This window comes from Chionomys nivalis, chromosome 4 (assembly GCF_950005125.1).
Source record: "Chionomys nivalis chromosome 4, mChiNiv1.1, whole genome shotgun sequence".
NCBI lineage: Eukaryota > Metazoa > Chordata > Mammalia > Rodentia > Cricetidae > Chionomys > Chionomys nivalis.
In genome coordinates, this window is record NC_080089.1 from 55309487 (window position 1) to 55334091 (window position 24605).

General features: G+C 40.5%; 1 protein-coding gene across 1 annotated transcript in view; it reads left to right on the top strand.

Annotated features, from left to right (window-relative positions):
• The window catches only part of Hmg20a (high mobility group 20A), an 83793-nt gene that overhangs the window by 42252 nt on the left and 16936 nt on the right, over positions 1-24605 (top strand). The window contains exons 2-5 of the mRNA XM_057767726.1: positions 9479-9571; positions 17539-17686; positions 21054-21266; positions 24438-24570. Coding sequence (XP_057623709.1) covers positions 9483-9571; positions 17539-17686; positions 21054-21266; positions 24438-24570 — 583 coding nt within the window. The 5' untranslated portion in view covers positions 9479-9482. The remainder of the gene's footprint in view (positions 1-9478; positions 9572-17538; positions 17687-21053; positions 21267-24437; positions 24571-24605) is intronic.

Consider the following 24605-nt stretch of genomic DNA (forward strand, 5'->3'; position numbering starts at 1 on the left):
CTTTCTTCATCCATTCTTCCATTGAAGGGCATCTAGGTTGCTTCCAGGTTCTGGCTATTACAAATAATGCTGCTATGAACATAGTTGGACAAATGCTTTTGTCATATGATAGGGCATCTCTTGGGTATATTCCCAACAGTGCTATTGCTGGGTCCAGGGGTAGGTTGATCCCAATTTTTCTGAGAAACCGCCACACTGATTTCCAAAGTTGTTGCACAAGTTTGCAGTCCCACCAGCAATGGATGAGGGTACCCCTTTCTCCACAACCTCTCCAGCAAAGGCTATCCTTGGTGTTTTTGATTTTAGCCATTCTGACAGGTGTAAGATGATATCTCAAAGTTGTTTTGATTTGCATTTCTCTGATCGCTAAGGAGGTTGAGCATGACCTTAAGTATCTTTTGGCCATTTTAACTTCTTCTGTTGAGAATTCTCTGTTCAGTTCAGTGCCCCATTTTTTAATTGGGTTAATTATCCTTTTAAAGTCTAGTTTCTTGAGTTCTTTATATATTTTGGAGATCAGACCTTTGTCTGTTGCGGGGTTGGTGAAGATCTTCTCCCAGTCAGTAGGCTGCCTTTTTGTCTTAATGACAGTGTCCTTTGCTTTACAGAAGCTTCTCAGTTTCAGGAGGTCCCATTTATTCAATGTTGCCCTTAATGTCTGTGCTGCTGGGGTTATACATAGGAAGCGATCTCCAGTGCCCATATGTTGTAGGGTACTTCCCATTTTCTCTTCTATCAGGTTCAGTGTGTTCAGATTGATATTGAGGTCTTTGATCCATTTGGACTTGAGTTTTGTATATGGTGATAGATATGGGTCTATTTTCATTCTTCTACAGGTTGACATCCAATTGTGCCAGCACCATTTGTTGAAGATGCTTTCTTTCTTCCATTGTATACTTTTAGCTCCTTTATCGAAAATCAGTTGTTCATAGGTTTGTGGGTTAAAATCCGGGTCTTCTATACGATTCCATTGGTCGACTTCTCTGTTTTTATGCCAGTACCACGCTGTTTTCATTACTGTAGCTCTGTAATAGAGTTTGAAGTCAGGGATGGTAATGCCTCCAGAAGTTCCTTTATTGTATAAGATTGTTTTGGCTATCCTGGGTTTTTTGTTTCTCCATATAAAGTTGATTATTGTCCTTTCAAGATCTGTGAAGAATTTTGATGGGATTTTAATGGGGATTGCATTGAATCTATAAATTGCCCTTGGTAGAATTGCCATTTTTACTATGTTGATTCTCCCAATCCAAGAGCAAGGGAGATCCTTCCATTTTCTGGTATCCTCTTCAATTAAAATGATAAGTTTTGCTTTGACAGAGGAAAGTGGTGTTTTTATTTTCCCTGTTAGCACAGTGCCTTACATAAAACTGATAAAAAACAAAAAAACACTGCTTCCTTTCCTTCCTTGGGGATTTTTTTCCTTCCAGTACATTTTGTGTCTTAATAGTAACAGGGTTCCGCCAAAGGGGTTCATGATCGTATACAGGAATTCACCTGTCTAGAAAGAAACAGAGTGGAGTTTCTTTTTATTATGTAGTACCTTCATAGTTTTTTTAGAAAATACTTGATTTCTAAATTGGCAAAACTATTATTTCCTAAACATCCTAAACAAGGTGGCAGCTTTAGTTATGTTTCTACCTCTGGCCTCTTCCTTCTTGGTTTTGAAGAACAGCGTTTCTAGCCTGAGAGACTGCATACTGTAAAATACTGTAAAGCAGAGCCGCCCACTTTGGCAGCAAACACAGTCTGGATCCCACAGGAAATAGAAGCAGCACAGGCTTGTTGAAAAGGCATGAGCTCCAGGCGTTGTAGTAGATGGCAGCTGAGTTGTTTCTTTTGTAGCAAAATACCTGTCTTCCTTCAAAAAACTTACAAGTAGTATATTTCCAGTACAGCGTACTCTTAATTATTAATCAGATCAACAGACCACGGTTAATATTTACATAGGTCACGGTTTATAGATTTTATTCCTAATTGTTTTTTTTTTTTTTTAACTGCCATACTGGTTCCGCCTTTGCAATATATCAAGAATCTAACTATTTCACACCTACACTAGTATTTCCCTCTAAGCCTCCATTACCCTTCTGGTTCTTACAGAAGCTTCCTACATGATCTCTACCCCTTTCCTTCTCCACCTACCCACAGCCAATATGATCCTATAAGAATATTAGCTCTCATGCCTTACTTAGAGTAACTTCCTTTCTCAGAATGAAAGCCAAAATCCTTAATATAAGCTTCAGAGCTTGGTGCTGTGGTTAGCTCTCAAACTGCTGAATTTTGCTGCTGACTCAGTCCAGCCCTGTTGCCACCACCTTTAGCCGCACTAGTTGTCTATTGACTGCTCCTTCTTCACAAGCCTCGCACAGTTTCCCTTTGTGTCTTTTTAACTCCTTCCCTCAAAGAATACCACACTGAAGGTTTCTTAGCTTCTGCGTATAAAATACCCCTTTCCATGAGCCCCTAAACTTTCTCTCTGCTTCTTTATTAAGCATTTCTCACTATGTAACACCATTCATTTTACTCAGTAGTTCTGGTCTGTCTTCCCCAGTATTCTGTAAATCCCCCGGGAGTAGGGAGTTTTGCCTATTACAGTCATTGTATCTATTCCCAATGTATAGAAAAGCCTAGAATGGTAGGTGGACAGTGAATGTTTGTTTAGTGGATGAATAAATGAATGATTTGGTTTCCTGCCATCTTTTCCTTAGGCTAGACTTCCATCATTCTTTAAGTCAGTAATGGTCCTAGGAGCCTAAGCTGAAATTCTAGAAACAGGAGCCCGATTTTCTATCTGTTCTACCCAGCCATCATCTTTCTGTTATTTTGGTTTGGTTTGGGTTTGGTTTTTCAAAACAAGAGTTTCTCTGTGTAACAGTCCTGGCTGTTCTGGAACTGGCTTTGTAGACCAGGCTGGCCTCAAACTCACAGAAATTTACCTGCCTCTGAGAGCTGGGATTAAAAGTGCACTACTACGCCCAGCTTAGTTTTTTAATTTTTTGAAGGCAAGATCACATTGTATAGCTCAAAGTCATTGTATAGCTGAGATTGTCCTTGAACTATTGATCCTACAGTGCCACCTCCCAATTTCTCGGATGGAAAGCTTTAAATCTCTGTTTGGTGGTTTTTGTTTTGTTTTACTGGTTTGTGAGTGTTGTGCCTGTTCACCCTGTTTATGTGGTGTCTGGTGCCCACAGAGGCCAGAAGAGGGCGTCAGAGGCTCTGGTACTGAATTACAGAAATTGTAAGCTGTGGTGGTGTGGGTGCTAGAAATTGAACCTGGATCCTCTGCAAACCCCTGAGCCATCTCTCCAGCACACACACCCCACACCAGGTTTTTGTTTGTTTTGTATCAAGTCAAGGCCTCAAATTTGTGATTGTCTTGCCTCAGCCCCTCAAGTGCTGGGGTTAGCATGTCCACCACACCTAACTATGCCATCTCTCTCTTTCTCTATTCTTTTTTTCTTTTTTTCTCTTTTTAACTAAGGGCCTTTGATATGCTAGGCAAACCCTCAGCTACTGAGGTCCAAGACCAGCTGTGCCCATACTGATTGTCTCCCTATACCTCAGCCGTCCCAGGTTACCTGGTTCTATCTTTTTTCTTCTCATCCCCATTTAAGACCATAACGAAAGAGTTCTTTACTGGATTTCATTTAACTGAACCCCAGTTAACTGCCAAGTGGGATTAGCAATGTTCTCGTCCCCACTGTAAAACATACTGATTAATGCCTACAGCCTACTGAATGTTCCTAGCTAAGTGCTCACAGCTGGTAGATGATGCTCTAGCAAGCCTTTGTACTTTCACTTCTACTTTAATGTGTGTGCATAGCAAAGTCAGTTGTATTTATGCCCAATCTGGTTATATGCCAAAAAATATATAAATAATATAATTGTTAAATATATAATACAGTATTTTTTAGATGAATAAACTCTACTTTTTTAGGCAGCTTTAGGCTCACAGAAAAAATGAGGCAAGTAGAATCCTATGTACTCACTAACCCCACACATCATCCACAGCCAACCCCACTGTTAACATCCTCCTCAGAATGGTACATTTGTTGCAATCAGTCCCAAATTGTCACATCACCATAATTCACATCAAGGTTTACTTTTGGTGGTATACATTCTGTGATTGTTGACAGATGTAGAATGATATCTTTCCCTCCCACTGAATTACCGTTCAGGACAATCTCAATTCCCTGAAAATCCTCTGCATTCACTTGGTGTGGTGTTCCCCACACCAAATTCTGGCAACAACTACTTATTTTTACTTCCTAGCATATCAGATAGGTAGACTCATGCAGTATGTATGTAGCCTTTTCATATTGATGTCTTTTACTTAGTAATATGTATTGTTTTTTTCCCACCTTATTATGACTTACTAGCTCATTCTTTTCTTTCTTTTCTTTTAGTTTTTGAGACAGGGCCCTAGTTGTCTTGGAACTAACTTTGTAGACCAAGCTGGCATTGAACTCACAGAAATCCACCCCTACTTCTGCCTCCTGAGTGCTGAGATTAAAGGTACCGGTCCGGCACCATGTCCAGCCTCATTCTTTATATTACTGAATAACATACCATTGTCTGGTTACACCACACTTTATTTACCAACTGAAGGATATTTTGATTATATCTAGGCTTGGCAGCTATGAATAAAACTACTGTAAATACCGATGTCTAACAGGTTTTGTATGAACATAATTTTTAATTCAGTTAGTCAAATACCAAAGATCATGAATGCAGGATCATACAGTAAGAGTATATTTCCTTTTGTAAGAAGCTTAAATTTTCTTCCAAGTCTACCATTTTGCATTCCCATCAATAATGGAGGAGACTAATCTTGCTCCTTGTCCTTGTCAGCACTTAATATAGTCAGTGTTTTGGACTGTGACCACTAATAGTAGTAGTTTTAATTTGCAGTTGATTAATGACATATGACATTGCATATCATTGCATATCATATGTACTTATTTGACATCTGTCTATCTTCTTTGATAAGGTTCTATTCTGCCTGTTTTGGTTCATTTTTAAATTGTACTTTTATTAACTTTTTGGTGTCTTTACAATGTGTTTTATATAAATATTTCTCTCAGTTTAAAACCTGCTTTTCATTCCTTTGACATTTTATTTTTCAGAGCAAACATTTTTAATCTGAAATTATTATTAGTTACTTCAGCTTCCTTTTGATTGCTGTTAGCATGGTTTACTTTTATCTACCCCCTTTCCTTTTATATATGTCTTTTTATTTAAAGTGGATTTTTTTGCAGGTGTTACAGAGTTGAGGGTTTTTTTTTCCCCTCTTTTATTTGTTATTTTATAAGAGGGGTGTTGATATGGATACACATGTACCATAATACAGATGGAGAGGTCACAGGACAACTTTTGAAGTTTGCTCCTTCCATTAGGCGGAGTCTCTCATTGTTTCTGCCATCCTGCATACTACTCCTGGTTAACTGCCAATAAATAAGCTTAAGCTTCCAGAGAGTTCTACTGTCTCCATTTCCCATCCATCTTCCTGTGGGAGTGCTGGGATTATAGATGCACACCACTGGATCTAACTTTTTGTTGGTTCTGGGTTCTAGGACTCCAATTCGGTCATCAGGGATCACACAACAGGCACTTTTGCCCTTCAGGTGCTCGTGTTCACATTGTGTGTGTGGAGGTCAGAACAACCTTCAGGGGTTGAATCTGTCTTTCACCATGGCTTCTAGGATTAAACTCATGTCATCAGAGTTGCTTGGCAAGCACTGTTACCTGCCAAGCTTCTCCCAGGTCCAAGAACATTTTTAAAACTTCATCCAATTTCCTTTTTTGTTGCCCTTTATTAACCAAAGCTACATTCCTCTTACTATTGTGTGTGGTGTGTGCCTGTTTGCATGTGTGTATAAGTGGCCATGCATATGTGTATGCATGAATGAAGAAGCCTAAAGTTGAATTTAGGTAGCTTGCTCCTCTTCTTTTTTTTTTTTTTCAATTGAGACTGTGTCTCAGTTGAACCAGATCTCACTGTTTCAGCTAGTTTTAGCTTCACCTTGCCCCAGGAGTCTGTCTCATCCTCCCAACTGCCACATCTGCTAGATTTTTACATAGATCCTCATTCTCGGTGGGGAAAATACTATATCCACTGAGCTATAAAAGGACAAAGAAATAGACAGACATGGTGGCACACACCTTTAATCCCAGCACTCAGGAGGCAGAGGCAGGCAGATCTCTGTGAGTTCGAGGCCAGCCTGGTCTACAAGAGCTAGTTCCAGGACAGACTCTAAAACTACAATGAAGCCCTGTTTCGAAAAACCAAAAAAAAAAAGGAAGAAAGAAATCTTAAATTAGTTCTTAGCTAAGTGAGTAGTTAGTATAGAGAGAGTTTTTAGGCTTCCAAAGCTAAGATACAGACTTAGTTCAAAGCATAAACCTCGAAATAATAGGAGTTTTTAGGACTATAGCCAGATTTGGGTAAGTCCCTCTGCCAGAAAGTATCTTGCATGATATTTATATAAACTGCAGCAAAGAAGCAAATTCATGTATTTGCTTTGCCTTTGTACACAATTCCTTCTCCTTCCAGAGTAGCATTCATTAAATTTCTTAAATGCCTTGCATGGGATTTTAAAGCTCACTGTGACCTCTGTACTGGTCCATTATCAGGCACAGATGATGCACTTGAAGGGCTTTTGGCATCCAGTGACTTAGTAGCCGTGACTCACTTTGAATCACCCCTCCCTGATGGACTAGATGAGAGCTCATTCCCATGGGACCCGAGCATGTTCTTGAGAATCATTTTATTTTCCAACTTACTGAACTACTTTAGAGCCTCTGGGTTTCACTGGGCTTTTCTTCATTTCCTTCTTTTGTTGATCTTGGCCCCTTTATCTTCCACCCACTTTATTACTCATTTCTTAGGGACCTGATTGCTCAGTAACACTAAGAAAATGTATCTGAAGCCATATGGGTTGAGTAATACAAACTTAAGAGTGTGGGGGAAAAAGAAGAAATGTGTGTTCTCTGAACTTCCTTTGTTTATGCGCTCTGTTTATATGTTGTTAAGGTTGTGTTATCCAGCTGTCTCTCTACATTTCAAAAAATGACTAAAGATCTCTGGTGAACACTCTTAAGAGGCCATGTTGACATAGTGAACGAAAAAACACTTCATTTGTTCCCTGCCAAATAATGTCTCTCCTTTTAAGATGAGGGAGCCATGCCAAAAGCTTCAGATGCCCAGTTTCAAGGTTCTTGAGAGGCCAGTGACTTCTAGGGACACTTATAGGAACAAATCAACCAAGTCCTTGTTAGATCGGAGCTATGTGACTGTTTCTTCAGTACAGTCTGTGGTATCTATCCTTTTGTGGGGAAGGAATCAGGTACATTGGCGTTAGTAACCCTGAAAGCCCCTGCTTTCATCTGGTCTTATATAATATGAATTAAAATGTAAGTACATTTGAGTTAGAATCACTCTAGAAAACAAATGGAATTCTATAGTATTTGTCAGAGCCATTCTATTCTAAGTACCTTGTCTTGAAGAAACTGAAAATGGTTCTTAGGCCTTCCTGCACATCACATGAATAAATGCCTTCCTCAGCCTTCTAGACTCTGTATGCCATAATTCATAAGATAAATGCAGAGAAGCTTTTTTGTCACATTCAACTATTTATGGATCTTAGTCTCCTAAATAATAAATTTAGAAGTGAAATTAAGTAAGAGCAAGAAATAAAGCGTCAGTTTTAGTATTTGGGAAGTAAACTGCTCCACTGAACATTAAGAATGCTGGTCGGTGTCCCCTGCAGTTTCTGCCTATTTCCCCCAGTGGGATGAACACCGGCTCACTATGGCTGCTGTGGTCGCCTTTAACCGCTCCTCACTAGAGCCCCTTAATAGCAGCACTGAGAGAACTGCCAAGGGCCTCCTCAGTGAATTCGCATCATTTACTTCTCAATTCGCCCACTGATTGAGGCCTTCTCTCTTGAGTGCTTCGCAGTTCCACTTAAGTGGCTGATGTTTGGGGTCACTATTGAGTGTTTTGTGTGAATATCACTTTCAGGATGAATTGACTGCTGCTGCTTTTAGCTGTATGGGGTGAAGGCCTTGGTGGTAAACCTTGAAAGGGAAAAATCCTTCTCTGTAGAGATATGCTAAATGAAATTACTCTCTTTATCACTTTGTCCTTTTATCCTTGCAGTTCGATAACCTCAGGTTCCTGTGATTTATTTGTTTTCTTCAATTAAGCAGAGCTGTTTCCTGCACCCAGGTGCACGCTGTTTATGTTGTGGGTTATGACAATGAAGTGCTGCACGGTTCTGACCTGGAAGTGTGGTTTCTTTGACTCAGAACCACATCAGTATGCCTTCCATCCTCTACTTCCTTTGCACTATTTCCTTTTTTAAGGGCTCGGTTTGTCACCATTTGATCCAAGCGTGATTCATGTGGGACTAAGAGCTGGTAATGTTGTAACAACAACACTGTATACATAGCAGTACTCAGAACACTTGCTGTCCTAGCCTTTCTCTGTCTGTGAAGTACGCTCAGCTCAATCCCTCTCAACAACTCCGGAAGTTAAATCAGTACCTTCATCTGTCTGCTGCTGAGACGTTAGCTAAAAGTGGTTGATCAAAATATCTTGCTCAAGGTTTTCGGTGATTGTGAGTCACACCACCTAAAAATCTCCACAAAACAAAGACTTGTGAAGGACTGAGGAGATGGTGAAGCTGGAAAAGTACCTGCTGTGCAGGCTTCACAGTGGCCCACAGTGGAAGCAGAGCCTCTGGCCTCTACGTGCACCGTCTCACATGTGTCGCGCACACAATAACACATAAAAAGTTGCTTTACTTTCTTAAAGAACACTTTGGAGGATAAATAAAAAGTTTTCCAAAGCATGTCCTACTTGTTAAAACTGGACTTGTTTTTATTTGTGTGCTTGTTAAAACTGGATTTGTTTTTATTTGTGTCTGTGTGTGGTGTATGTATGTGTGGGGTATATACATGTATGTGCTTGTACACATCCATGCATGCATGCAGAGATCAGAGAAGACCATCAGATGTCCTATTCTATCACTTCCCTACATAATCCCTTAAGACAGGGCTTCTCCCTGAACCTGGAACTCACTATTTCAGCTAGTCCGGCTGACCAGTAAGCCCCGTGACTCTCCTGCTTGCCCCCTCTCCCAGCACTGGGTTTGTAGGCACTCTGCGGGGCCATACCTAACCGTATGTGAGCATTGAGGATTAAACTCGGTCCTCTTGCTTACACACCTGCCAGTCTTACCCACTAAGCCCCCAATTTGTTTTTAAGTCTGGTTAGTTGATAAAGACTGCGGTTAAAAGCCCATTAACCACGGAGTTTAAATTGATGTGTCCAAGTCAAGAAAACAAACATTTAGGTCAGTTTCTATACTGTTGCTGATGTACTGAAGCTAAAAAAGGTGGGTCTTTAAATTAGTGGAACTTGGACCAGAAGTAATTAAGCCATTAATTTTTTATGATTATCTCTTCCTTTCAGAGAGATGGAAAGCTTGATGACTAGCTCTACCCTGCCGCCCCTCTTTGCAGATGAAGACGGCTCCAAGGAGAGTAATGATCTGGCTGCAACTGGGTAAGCAGCTGCTTTAGAACATTGGGCTTCTGCAGAGGCTTCAAAACACAGTTTCTGACAAAGTATAAGGTGCCAACGAGGCAGTTTTATACCATAAGAGTAGAAGATGCATTTGTTGGGCCTTTCAAAGAGAGCCGTTGTAACCTGCTTTGTAATGTGCTTTCAGCCTTCTGCCAGTGAACTGAGCCTGGTGGACCTGGTACAGGGAATACTCTAAAATTCAAATGTATTTTCTTTGTAAGCTGCCACAGTTATTAAAATTTTTCCCCAGAGATTAGACTTGTGTGTGGTTTGTACATGCATGTGGGATATGCACTAGTTTTTTGTCTAGGGAGTTAACTAGCAAGCCCCAGTGCAGCCTCTGCTTCCTTCAGTGCTGGGGTTGCAGGTATGCACAGGGCTATTACCAGTGTTTGCATGGGTGCTGGGATCCAAACTCTGCCTCAAGCGCTCTTTCCACTGAGCCCACCCTTCAGCCCAACTTCTAGCTTTTTAATATGGTTCTTTGTTCATGGTGCTTAGAAACTGGGGCAGGATAGGTGACTCAGTGCTCAAGAGCACTGGCTCTTCTTCCAGAACCCCTAGGTTCAGTTCCCAGCACCCACATTCCTAGCTCAACAACCTTCTGCAACTCCAGTTCCAGGGGATCTGATGCCTCAGAGGGCCTCGTGTGCATATGGTATAGAGGCATACACACAAGCACAACCACCCATACACATAAAAATAAGTAAGTTTTTAATTAAAAAAAAAAAAGATGTTTTGATGCTTTAACCAACTTCTTGTTTCTTGGTGTAGGAGATTCTTCTTTCTATGTGATTCTTTCATTGGTCAAAGAAGGAAGCTGCCTTGGCCTTTTGATAGGGCAGAACTTAGATAGGTGGGGAAAACAGAACTGGATGCAGGGAGGAAGAAGGCAGGCAGGGAGAGCCGCCATGAAGTCGCCAGAGTCAGATATGCTGAATCTTTCCCGGTAAGCCACGACCTCGTGGTTCTACACAGATTATTAGAAATGGGTTGAATCAAGATGTAAGAATTAGCCAAGAAGAGGCTAGATATAATTGGCCAGGCAGTAATCTAATTAATACAACTTCCGTGTTGTTATTTCGGGTGTAAGCTAGCCGGGCAGGACGGAACAAAGGGCCCGCTCTCCTTTATACTACAGTTTCTTCCATCCCTTTTCCATGGAATCATTGAACAAACCTATAAAGGAATTTAGAGAGAAGTTAACAGCAGCACCTACCTCTTGCCTTAAAATTCTCTGGTCCACTTGAGAGGTGGGTTTTGTTTTGTTTTGATTTGGGTTTTTTGGCTTTGGGGGTTTGTTTGTTTTTTGTTTGACTGGTTGGTTTGGTTTTTTGAGAAGGGCCTTTCTATGTAACTGTGGTTGTTCTGGAACTTGCTCTGTAGACCAGGCTGGCCTCTAATTCAGATCCACCTGCCTCTTTCTCCTAAGTGCTGGGATTAAAGGCATGTGCCACCATTCCTGGCTTTACTTGAGGGTTTTATTTTTTTAATCTTTTCTTGATATTTAGAAGCCAAAGAAGAAATAGATTCACTAGTACATTCAAGTACTAGCTAATCCCAAAGATGAATTATTTCTATATTCTTTATTTAAAAATAACTCATTATATATTTCTGTCTTCTCTCACATTCATTTCTCAACCTCATTAATATCTCTGCCTTTTGACCTCACTGCTTAAATAAAATTGTTCTCCTAGACTTTCAGGAAAAGAATTTAGTATGGCCAGGCAAGGTGGCCCACACCTTTAAGGTCAGCATTGGGAGGCAGAGGCAGGCAGATCTCTGTGACTTGATCTTGTGAGTTCAAGTCCAGCAAGGGCTACATAACGAACTCCTGTCTCAAAGCAACATTTTTTCCAATTGTATACCTGAAAGTGTTCCAAGCTATCCTGGAACTCACTCTGTAGACCAGGCTATCCTCAAACTTGAGGCACTCCTTCTGTCTGTGCCTCCTCGGTGCTAGAATTATAGGCTTGGGCCACCTCTTCATCCTTTTTGTTTGGTTTAGTTTGGTTTGGTTTTGGTTTTTAGTTTTTCAAGACAGGGTTTCTCTGTCTTAACAGTTCTGACTGTCCTGGAACTCACTCTGTAGACCAGGGTGACCTCGAACTCACAGAGATCCTCTTGCCTCTGCCTCCCAAGTGCTGGGATTAAAGGCCTGTGCCACCGTGCCTATCAGTTTCTTCATCCTTTTATAGCTCAAATTCCGACAGAAAAATGGGACAGTACATAGGATACGTCAGTAGAACACTAGTCATGTGACTAGGAAGTATGGATTGAGAGATAACGTAGGAAGGAGGGACTAGGAAGATTTAGGGGAGCAGTTTTAGACAGTGACCAAGAAAGCATTTAATGAGGATGTGATTTGAGTAATGTGCTCTCTCCCCAAAAGAAGTCAGGTCACTCGCATGTTATTATCTAAGGAAGATTTTTGTGGGCAGAGGAAGCAATCAAGTCAAAAGCCTAGAAGTAAGGATGTTTCTTACTTTGCAGAAAAAGCTAGAAAGGCAGTGTGACTAAAGCAGCCGATTAAAGGATGAGGGGAAGCAGAGGGCCCTATGGGTGCTTCTTTAGTGTGCCAATGAATTGCCTAGAGACCTTATTAAAATGCAGGTTCTGATTTAGAAAATCTAAGGTGAGGCAGAGATTCTGTTCCTAACAAGCTCGCAGGTAATGCTATAGATGCCGACAGGCCTGTACTCTGAGTAGGAGGGGCTGGATGCTTCACTCTAAACACTGGAGAGTTTGAAGAAAATGATAAGATCTGACTGACTTCTTAATAATCTGACCATTGTACTCCAGTGGGGCGAAGGGAGCAAGGAGACATGATAACCTGAAGAGCATCACTCATAGCCTTGACAAGAACATTTTTGGTGAGATTGTGAAGGAGAAAAAAAAACCACACTCCTCATTGGAGTGTATTTCTAAGATGTGGGAATGGAGTTAGTGAGAAGTGTAGAATTCTAGGTGTAATTTGATAGTAGACCAAACAGGATTTGACTGCATGGCCAGATGAGCAATGTAAAAAGGGAGAAGAGGACAAAGACAGTTTCAAAACTTTGGCGTCGCTAGCTGGAAAGATGGCGTCACCTCTCACTTAGGAAGGAAACTTGGTCAGGAAACAATAAAATCGAGGTGCTTGTTAGAGCTCTAAGCTGGGATGTCAATCAGGCGGTGTCATACCAGTTTCTGATGTTTCAGGCATTTTAGGCTAAAGAGAAAAGTTCGAGATCATCGGCATCTAGCTAGAATTAACGCCATGAGACTAGATAAAAATCACCAAAGGACCGAGCACTGTGCAGAGAAGGAAGGGGGGAAACCCCTAAAGAGCCTGAGCTCTGGGAGACTCCAGCATCTAGAAGACATACAGAGAAGCAATAGTAAGCCAAAATCACAGTGAGAGCTGAGAGGCAGCAGAATACAGACACACAAGGGGGCAAGAAACTAACGGCTGTCCCAGATCCTTCTGGTAGATTGGATGACGAATGAGAAATGGCTTTGGATTTCACAAGATATTTACTGGTGACCTAGATAAGAATTGTGTACTTGCATCCCTTCTGAAATGCCTTTAAAAGAGGATGGGAGAAAATTGAATTTGCAAATATGACCTGCTCTGTCTAGCACATTAGAAGTTGAGGGCAGGAACAAATGAAGACCTTCACCAGAAGCTGGGTAGAAACAGTGTTTTCCTTTTATTTTCTTTTGCTTTAAGAATTAGACAATCACGCTTTTAACAGAGTATACCAGTCCTATAAAGAGAACTAGTGATGCCAGACGGGGCAGAATTGCTGAAAATCTGCCCTTGAGCAGCCAGGGGACTGAGGTCAAGGGTGGAAGTGGAAGGGTTGTTGCTTTAGCTAGGAGCATGCACAGTGGGCACCTGTGACTAGTCCCTTCAGATACCTGCCTATGTCTGTCAGGAATTTGTAGGGTTGCTATTCTTTCTGATTTGCATATTTTGCTGGAAGAAAAATGTTTGAAATTTAGGAAGTACTAAACCAGTGACAGTTGAAATGAATGATAGGGAAAGCAGGAGTAGCCTAAACAGCCAGATTAATTAAAATATTTGAAAAGTAATGCCTGCTAAGATCAAACTAGATCTCAGGATCACTTCTTATGGGACTTATTTTTGTGTATGAATGATTTGACTACATGTATGTCAGTGCACCCATATGCATACTTGGTGCCTGGGGAGATGGTTGTTAGCCACTGTGTTGGTGCTGGTAATTGGACCTGGGTCCTTGATAAAGCACAGGTGTTCTAAACCACTGGACCATTTCTCCTACCCTAGGGGCACTGCATTTTAAAGAGCATGGTTAATGTTGGCTTTATAGTTACTTTTTAAATATACATTTATTAAAGGACCTCAACAATCTAGAAGCCTCCTATATAAAGTCATTGGTATGTCTCCTAGAAAATGCCAGAAAAGATCATTTCTTTCATCTACAATAAAGTATGCATCTGCTTTTCTTCATTGTTCCATCCACTGTAATCTGATATTTGTTTCCATAGTTCCATTGAAATTATATTCTCCTAAAGCTGCATAACCTTCAGGGATCCAAATTTAACAGAATGTTTTTAGCATGTCTGTCTGTTTGTTTGTTTTTTTTTTTTTTTTACAGTGTCTTACTTGGTAGCCTAGTTGACTTGGAACTGATTATAATATAGACCGGGCTGGCCTTGAACTCACAGAGATCCTCTTGCCTCTGCCTCCCAAGTGCTGGGATTAAAAGCATCCCCTACCTCACCCAGCTAACCTGTCTTATTTGACTTTAACGCCTTTTTTTCTTAGTTACTGCCCTTTCTTCCTTAAAGTCTCCCTGTCCTTTCTCTTGTAGCATTCTCCTAATTCTTTCTAACACTTGCTTTTAAATTGCTATTATTTTGACTGTGTTCTGTGAGTCCTTTCTTCTCAGTGCCTTTCTGGAGAATTCCCAGCAATTGTTCCCCTGGATGCTGCCTTGCAGCTCTTGCACCATCTTTTATCATTCTTTCATACATTACATCCCAACCACAGTTTCCCCTCCCTCCTCTCCTTCCTGCCCCCCTTCCCCTCTCCACTCCTCCTCCATTTCCTTTAAGCAGGCTTATAAGAGATATTAAGCAAACATGGCATAATAAGTTACAATAAGACTAGGCACAAATCCTCATGTCAAGGCTGGGCAAGGCAACCCAGTAGGATAAAAAAGATCCCAAGAGCAAAAGATTCATAGACACCCCACACACATACTCCTGGTGTGGGAGAATTGTTTGTATTCTGTCAATCATGTTTTAAATAAATGCTGATTGGTCAGGCAAGAAATATAGGTGGGAAAACCAGACAGGAAGTAAAAATGATGTAATGAGAACAGGAGAATTCTGGGAAGGAGGAAGCTGATTCCTCCCACCACTCCTGCCCAGACCACTGAAGCAGCAGGATGTGATCTATCTCACTGAAAAAGGTACTGAGCCACATGGCTAACATAGATCAGAAAAATGGGTTAATCAAGATGTGAGAGTTAGCCAGTGAGAGACTAGAGCTAATGGGCCAATCAGCTTATAATTTATGGAGACCTATGTGTGATTTTTCTTTGGGGCTAAACAGTTGTGGGGTAAAGGGTGAGACAGAAACCCAACAAACAAGCAGGCCCCCCTCATGTTACACACTCCCATGGTTAGGAGTCCCACAGGAACACCACGCTACACAATCATAACATAGATGCAGAGGACCTAGCTCAGACCTATACAGGCTTCATAATTGTCATTTCAGTCTCTGTGAGCCCCTATGAGCCCATGCTTAGTTGATTCAGTGGGCCATGGGCCATGTTCTCCTGGTGCCCTCCATCCCCTCTGACTCCTACAATCCTTCCTTTCCCTTTTCTGTGGGGTTCCCCAAGTTTCACCTGATGTTTGGCTGTGGGTCTCTGTATCTGTTCTTATCAGTTGCTAGATGGAGCCTCACTGATGATTATTAGGGTAGGCTCCAGTCTTTGAGTATAGCAGAATATCATTAGAAATCATTTCATTGACTTTTATTTATTTAGCCAATTGTGTTTGATTCTGTCCTAGGTCACTGAGCCATCCAGGCAGTGTCAGGCATGGGCTCCCTCTCATTGGTTGGCCACTCCCACAAGTTCTGTGCCACCATTACCCCATTATGTCTTGTAGGGTAGACAAACTGTAGGTCGAAGGAAGATTTTGTGGCTGGGTTGATGTCCCAATCCCTTTGCTGGAAGCCTTGCCTGGTTACAGAAGATGGCCAGTTCAGGCTCTGTATCTCAGGACATGTTTCCCAGTTGTCCATAGGATATTTCCACTGATTATGCTGTAAGAATTTCATGCTCATCATCTCATCTGTGTATCTTCTCATCCATATATCCTATTCTGTCCATGATAATACTAAGTTCCTAATCACCTGCTGGAAACCTGGGAATTACCTTGGACTCTTGCTTTTCCTTCACTGTTCATGATCATACATTCATTCAGTTCTCTCCAATCTCCACCTTTTGTGTCTCTTAGCTTTTGCTCCTCTGTTCTTTGTCCTGCTTGTGTTTAAACTCCTTTATGTGTTGCATAGCTCTTAATTAACTGGACCCTTTGTTCTCTTAGACCTTGTTCTTTCTGCATAGGATGATGATGTTTACCTGATTTGTGCCTATAAGCGGAGACTGCTTGTATGTTCCGGCTGCCCAGACACAAATAATCACACAGAAACTATATTAATTACAACATTGTTTGGCCAGTAGCTTATGTATATTTCTAGATAGCTCTTACACCTTAAGTTAACCCATTTCTATTAATCTGTGTATCATCACGAGGCTGTGGCCTATTTGTTGGTAAGGTTCTGGCTGGCGTCTGGCATCTTTTTCCTTCGGTAGCTACATAGTGTCTCCTCGACTCCACCTACTTTCTCTCTATATTTCTGTTCGGATTTCCTGCCTGGCTTTACTCTACTTAGGCCATTGGCCGAAACAGCTTCTTTAATAGCCAATGGGAATAAAACATTCATGGCATACAGAGGGGAATCCCACATCAGGTGCCTATTCATCTTTCAAGATCTTACTTAGCAGCCTCTACACATACAGAAAACTTATCTGACCCTCTCCAGTGCCTCTTATGACATTTTCTCTAAACATCTATTGCAGTATTTACATTGCATTATGATTATTGCTGATTATAGAGTGTGTATTCTTTCAGAGTAATAATCAAATATTCATCTATTATCCATTTTCCTGCCTCTCTTACCTTTCCAGTATCCCTCTTTAAAAATTAAATAAATAATTTACTAGCACATGCAAGTCTTAGATTCATCTGTCATCTCTCTGTACCCTTCTTGTCTGTTTCTTAGAAGAACTCAGTAGGAGTGTATTATTGGAAGGAGAATAGTTACCTGCCTAATTAACATTTATACTTGGGCTATGGCTATTGCTCAGAACAGAAGCCTTGTCAAACATTTGTGAGGCTCTGGGCTTGATTTCTAATACTTCACAAAAAAAAAATTATATTTAAATGTGTTGTACCAGATAGTCAAATGATCTAATTGTTACTCAATCTATAATCTAAGAAATTATAACCTCTATTATATTCCATAAGAGTTATTCCTGTGCTCTTTAAGAAATGGCTCTTTTATGATAAGGACCAAAGTACCTAGACAACCCCTATTCTTGCTCATCTGGTCCATTAGGAAATACATGAAAGGTAACATATAAAAGTCAAGCTCTGTTGCATACTCAGAACAAAACATGAAGTCTATGTTGAAAGGAAGGGTCATTGTTTTGGACAGAGATTAGAGTTGGTTTTATTAGGAAATGTCTACAGAAACATTATATTTCATACAGATTGTGGTGTTGGACGTAATTCAAGTACTAACATGTGCTTTTGGTGGCAGGGAAATTTGTGTTCAGCCTGATGAGAGAAACTTTTGCTGCCTTCCATACCAAACTTACATACTTCTACCTGTTGCTCAGGTTAACACACCCCGAGGGTCCATACAGCAGCGCAGCCACATCATCCACCAACAACCCAGAATTTGTGGAGGATCTCTCCCAGGGCCAGATGCTTCAGAGTGAGTCTTCCAATGCTGCAGAAGGCAATGAGCAGAGACATGAAGATGAGGTAAGCTAAAATTCTCCTGTCATGGCAAGGCAGTGGTGGTGCACGCCTTTAATCCCAGCACTCGGGAGACAGAGGCAGGCGGATCTCTGTGAGTTCGAGGCCAGCTTGGTCTTTAAGAACTAGTTCCAGGGCTGGAGGAATGGCTCAATGGTTAAAAGCACTGACTGCTCTTCCAGAGGACCTGGGTTCAATTCCCAGTACCCACATGGCAACTCACAACTGTCTGAAAATCCAGTTCCAGGGGATCTGACACCTTCACACCAATGCACATAACATAAAGATAAATAAATCATAAAATTAAAAAAAAAAAAAAGAGCTAGTTCCAGGACAGAAAGCTACACAGAGAAGAAACCCTGTCTCAAAAAGCCAAAAAAAAGAAAAGAGAAGAAAAAAAATTTCTGTCACTGTCCTGTGGGGCTTCCAAAGCAACAGGCATATAAGGGGTTGTTGAATGAAGTGATTGCCACCTCACTTCTTAGTTTCCTAGGCTGACACTTGCCCAGTTTGCTCATACCTATCTCTAGTTATACCTAGAGGCATATCAATGGTTTTAATGGCACAGTTACAAGTAGAGTCTACTAGCCGGGCGGTGGTGGTATAGGCCTTTAATCCCAGCACTCAGGAGGCAGAAGCAGGCGAATCTCTGTGAGTTCAAAGCCAGCCTGGTCTACAAGAGCTAGTTCCAGGTCAGGCGCCAAAGCTACAGAGAAACCCTGTTTCAAAAAAGAAAAGAAAAGAAAAAGAAAAAAGAAAAAAAACAAACAGAGTCTCTTTATCCTCAGTCTAACTAAATGTAACTGCCTCTTATGGAATGTTCCACAGTGCTCAGGAGTTGTGTTATTTTTGTTTTTATTTATTGATGTTATTGTTGTTTTGATATAAGGTCCAGGCACCCAAGCTGCAGGGTGGTAATGCAGATGTACCCACCGTGCTCAGTCTTGACAAATATTAGTTTTTTGAATGAATGAATTAATTAGGTAGCTACTGAAAGGTCTTCATGCTCTTGTTCATGGCTATACTCTGCTCACAAGCCCTGGCAGCACAAAGTTGCATGAACCAAAGGATTCAGACCACTTAATGACTCCTCCCCCCCAAAGGGTCCATCTTTCTCTAAATCACACAAAGATTCAGTATGGGTATAAGCAGTCATGTCCTTGTTGGACCTCCAGACTTCCTCATAGATGACTGATCACGTTTCCCTGTTTTGATTTTAAGACCAAAAAAAAAAAAAAAAAGCATCATTAATTTTTTCTTTTATGTGAAAAGACTAGTTTGTTTGTTTACCCCGTTAGCATTCATAAAGATAATGAATGCTAGCAGCTCTTCATTGACTTGTTACGTGTGTGTTGGGGAGTGTTTGATACACGATAAATAAAAACTCAGGGACAGATATTGGGGTTCAACCTGAAGATCCGAAAAGCAAAACAGCCATCCACTGGCTCTTATTTAACTCGACCTCAGTCTGTATTGGCGATCCTACCTCCAGAAATCTCAGAATGAGACTGTGTCTGAGAGCTGTCTCCTCCTGTTTTATAGTCCTCTCTAGTTCTAGGATTAAAGGCGTTCACCATTACCTTCTAGTTTCCATGGCAAACTAGTATGGTACTGGGATTAAAGGTGTGTGCTATTGCTGCCAGGTCTATAAGGCTAGCCAGTGTGGCCATTTTACTTTTCTAATCCTCAGGCACGTTTTATTCATGAAAATACAAGTGAAATGCCACTACAGGTGTTTGTGTGACTGTATAGTGCTGGGGATTCATGCTAAGCACATTTCCACTGAGCTATACATCTCTAGGCTCCTTAGTAGCTTCATGCTCCTAGGTTTCCAAAAACATAAAACAAAAACTGGAAATCTAATCTCTAATACACTATTTGCCAAATGGAGGGCTATCACCATTCACATATATTTGAAAGAGTGCAGTAAAACAGTAAATAGATGCTTTTGTTATTGTTTTTTAATCTTGTTTACCTTTTTCTTCTCTGAAATAAGAATTCTATAACCATGGTACATTAACTGATAGACTATGTTTGTTAGATTATGGAGCAAAAACATGATATGCTTAGGTCTCATTCAGAAGGCTAAGAAGAAAGGCTGTGGTAAAATATCAGTGACAATGTAGTATTTTTTTAAGCATCTTAAAAGTTGATTTGATCTGTATATAAAGACTTCTAATTTAAGGAACAAATCATTAGGTTGAAGAATTTGTCTTCATTTTATATGTTACTGATAGCTTCCTGATACCTAAATATTAATTTAAATATCTATATGTTATTTGCTATGGGAAATTAACTGGTCTTTTTTTTTTTTTTTTTGGTTTTTCGAGACAGGGTTTCTCTGTGGCTTTGGAGCCTGTCCTGGAACTAACTCTGTAGACCAGGCTGATCTCGAACTCACAGAGATCCGCCTGCCTCTGCCTCCCGAGTGCTGGGATTAAAGGCGTGCGCCACCATCGCCCGGCTTAACTGGTCTTTAGTATCAGTGAACAACACTTTTGTGAATTATTTTTAATCTCCATGCGGCAGCTCTTCTTGCACTTGGTGCATGTGACATCTTATTCTAGTTTCCTGTCACAGTGTCTGCTTTTGTGGCACAGTGCATGTGTGTGCTGCTGAATTTCTCATGTGGAAATCCCTGTTAGGAAGTGTAAAGGAAAGCCAAAGCTTGCATGATCGTGGTATCCTATTCTCATCTTCTGGGACTGGCACCAAAATAGCCCTTTATACACACCAAGGGTGGTGATGCATCCTAGAATCCCAGCACTCAAGAGGCTGAGGCAGGGGATCACCATGAATTTGCAGTTACCCTGACATGCATAGTGAGTTTGAGGCCATCTTGTGCTACCTATAAAAACCCTGTTTTTATAAAATTTAATAAAATTTAATAAAATTTAATAGCGCTCTATTTCCCTAGTTTGCAGCACGATGCCTTAGAGCAGTGGTTCTCACTCTTCCTAATACTGCAGCCTTTAACACAGCTCCTCATGTTATATGACCCAACCATAAAATTATTTTCATTGTTATTTCATAACTGTAATTTTGCTACTGTTATGAATCATAATGTAAGCATCTGATATGCAGGACATCTGATATGCAATCCCTGTGGAAGGGTCCTTTGACCTCCAGAGGGGTTTCGACCCACAGATTGAGAACTGCTGCCTTAAAGGGTCTATAGTTGAAATATCTGAAGCTCTTTACATAGCGTTGTAGTCTTTTGTACCTGACTGATCTGGGAGCTTTGATTTTCCAGGGCCTCATGGGAAGATGCAGCTCGAATTCTCTTTTGATATTGGTGTTTGTTATTATTGTTGATGGGTTACTTGAGTGATTATTGTTTTGTTTTTGTTTTTCATTTTGCTTTGTTTTATAGCAAAGAAGTAAACGAGGAGGTTGGTCCAAAGGGAGAAAAAGAAAGAAACCTCTCCGAGACAGCAATGCACCCAAATCCCCCCTTACAGGATATGTTCGATTCATGAACGAGCGTAGAGAACAGCTTCGAGCAAAGAGACCAGAGGTCCCATTTCCAGAAATCACAAGAATGTTGGGCAATGAGTGGAGTAAACTGCCTCCTGAGGAGAAACAGGTGATGGTTCTTGCTTCTGGCCCTTGGCTTGTTTTGATTATATCTCAAAAATGATTTGGAACCTGGAAAGATGGCTCAGTGGTTGTGCTCACTCACTGTTCCTCTAGAGAATTGGAGTCATTTTCCAGATCCCATGTCAGATGGCTGACAACTGCCTGTAGCTTCAGCTTCCAACTGATCAGACACCCTCTTTTGGCCTCAAAGGCACCTACATAGGTCTGACATATGTTCATACATGGGGGGGGGGACATAGTACGATATAAATATTTTTTAAAATATTTCTATCAGAAAAGCCAAGAAGGTGGACAGTTGATTCTTTAGTTGTGTCACAGTGCCCTGGGGACTGAGGCAGAACCATCAGGGCTACGGAATAAATTTAAGGCTAGCTTAGCTAGAGACCATCTTAAACTAAAGAAAAGTACAAAAGGGTTTGAGTGGTAACTTAGAGCAGAGCACTTGACCACCTTATGTGGGTTCTCGGTTCAATCTCATGTTGAAAAGGCTCTATAAGGAAGATGTTGAGATGTTGTGGCAGTTGACCAGTGCCACATCTTGGAGATTTCAGACTGCTGGCCTTGTGCCCTGAAGTTGAGAGCATGTACCCTAAAATCTGTGTCTGCAGTCTCAGAACAAGGCCTTTGCAAATGTAATTAACTAAGGAGAGGTCAAACTGGTTCAGATGGCCTCTGATCCAATAATATGTTCATAGAAGGAGGGTCATATAAAGAGGGAGACAGAAACAGGAATTACGTTTCTATATGGAAACAGAGAAAGCACCAGAAACTCGATGGGGAGGGAATAGAAGACCATAATAGCAGGGTCCATGTAGTTCCTCTCTCTGGCACAGTGAGTAGACGCTGTCCCAAAAGTTGTTGGAGGTTTGTGAGTGGCAAGGACTCTAGAATCCACCCCCAACCAAAGCAGCTACATTTTATTTGATGAGTATACTGAGTTCACAGAAGAATGTTTTGAAAAGTGGTTCAATTTAAGAAATTAAGAAATCTATCAAAGTAATGTATTCTATTGAGCTAAATGAAAGTCATGAATAAAAATAAGGGAAAAATCATTTGCCAAAATTCTTCAATTCACATAAGAATTTTATTTAAGAAAAAGATCTTATTGCTTTGCCGATTGTTTTAACTAGAGTTCTAGCAAATTTAACCACAACAGAAAATAAAGCAGAACTACTTGATCGCTCTCCTCTAAGACAGAAACTAACCGTGTTGCCAAACTAAAACAAGTGTCTTCATTCGAGAGATTGAAGGAATCAAGCACAAGATAGCCATGCACTGGGTGAAAGACCACTGCGCAGGGGGGATGGAAACGGGGCTGACGGGCTTTGCAGTAAAAGCCCCCTCTTCCAGGCATCGGAAACATCTATATTTCTTTTATGCCTTAAATTCTTTTGTGGCTTGCACTCTTTAAAATGGATTTCAGAAAGACTAAAACTAAATTGAAAAATATATCTTGGGAATTAATTCAAAATTTTCAAAGAGATAAGATTAAATTTCAATTTGAAGCTTTGTGTTTGTGGTAGGCAAGCTGACAGAAAGCAGTTTATAACAAGGAGGTCATCAGATACCTTGCCAGTTTATTATTTTCCTTTTTATCTTTATTTCAAGGTTAATGCATGCTCAAGTTTTATTTTTTGTGGTAGTAGTAAGTGTGTAAACAGAAAGCAGAAATAACAGTGGTTCTCTAATGATAACCACTGTTGGCTGTTTAGGAAGGCTTTTATATGTGTTTGGTCAACTTTATTTTGAAGTAATTTCAAATGCACAAAAAGTTAAAAACATGAAAATATTACAAGAACATCCAAAAACCCTAAAACAGCTTCTATTGCTAACAAAAAGAAAAGAAAGGTGTCCCCTTAGACATAATATCTATAGATAAGTTTCACTTTTTCTAATCTTTATCATTATGTTTACACAATGGTAATTTTTTTAATTCCAACATTCCACACTCAGTTACCAGTTGGTCCTCAACTTTCTGATCTATACAGGGGCCTTGTTCCCTCCTCTTGAACAGTTGCCTGTATTCTGTTTGTTATTGGTATGATCATAAATAATTCATATCATAAAGTTTATTTATGATATAATGTTTTTTTTCAGCAGTTTATAATTTATTACCATACTTTATTTGTTCCTTAAATTATCCCAGATTTAGCCAACCCCTTATATCTGTGGGGTGGGGGGATTTCTAACATAACCTCTGAATCTGATTGCTCATATACAGGCAGCACCTTTTATACTTTCTTACACCTAATTTGATGAATGAAATGGACAAAGCATTAAGCAAAACAATTCTGGAGATCAGTGAACTTGTTTAAATAATTAATAGCACAGAATGATCAAAGCATAGAGCTAAAGCTCTCTTAGAGTAGTCTCTTTTAGGCCCATCGGATGAGATCATTCTTTTCGTGTTCTCCAGCGTTAGTGTTCCACTCATCTGGCTTTTAAAAGGGCCAATGGATGTATGAGATCATTCCCTCAAAATGAGTTGAGAGTAGAAAAACACACTAATATTCCTTCCCTTCCCCTGGGAACATGTGCCTATATGGAGTTCAGACCTCTGAAGAACTCTAGTAGCCACGTGAAATTCTATCTATAAGGCTAGGGAGATGGTTGACTGTAATCTTCATGAATGTTTTATGTTGGTGCTCTCAATAGAACTTACCTTCATTAAACTAGGAAAAACAATACACAGTCTAGAAAGTCAATCACTCGTTTATTCTCTAATGATCTGTTTTATTTATTTATTTAATGTGTGTGTGTAGACATGCAGAGGTCCATACAACTTTCAGACACAAGTTGTCTCTGTCACCCAGGTCGAACTGCAGTTGTCAGGGATGGCAGCAAAAACCTTTCCCTACCAAGTCTCCTCAACAGCCCTTGCTTGTTTTATGATTGAAAGATTTTATTCCACCTGGTATTGGTGGTGCACACTTTTAATCCCAGCCTTTGGGAGGCAGAGGCAGGCAGGTCTCTGTGAGTGGACAGCCAGGGAAACACAGAGAAACCCTGTCTCGGAGGGGAAAAAAAAGATTTTATTCTATACCTGCTTTCAGATTCTCCTACAACATACTGTATACTTTTTTCTTGTTTTAATTGTACTCTTTCTTTAAAAAGCTAATTTCATTTTATTGAAAATAATCTCACACTTCTTTTCTAGCGCTACCTTGATGAAGCAGACAGAGATAAGGAACGTTACATGAAGGAACTGGAGCAGTATCAGAAGACCGAGGCCTACAAGGTCTTCAGTAGGAAAACCCAGGACCGTCAGAAAGGCAAATCTCATAGGCAAGGTATCAGAACCAAGTGCAGTTTGTCATACTTGTTG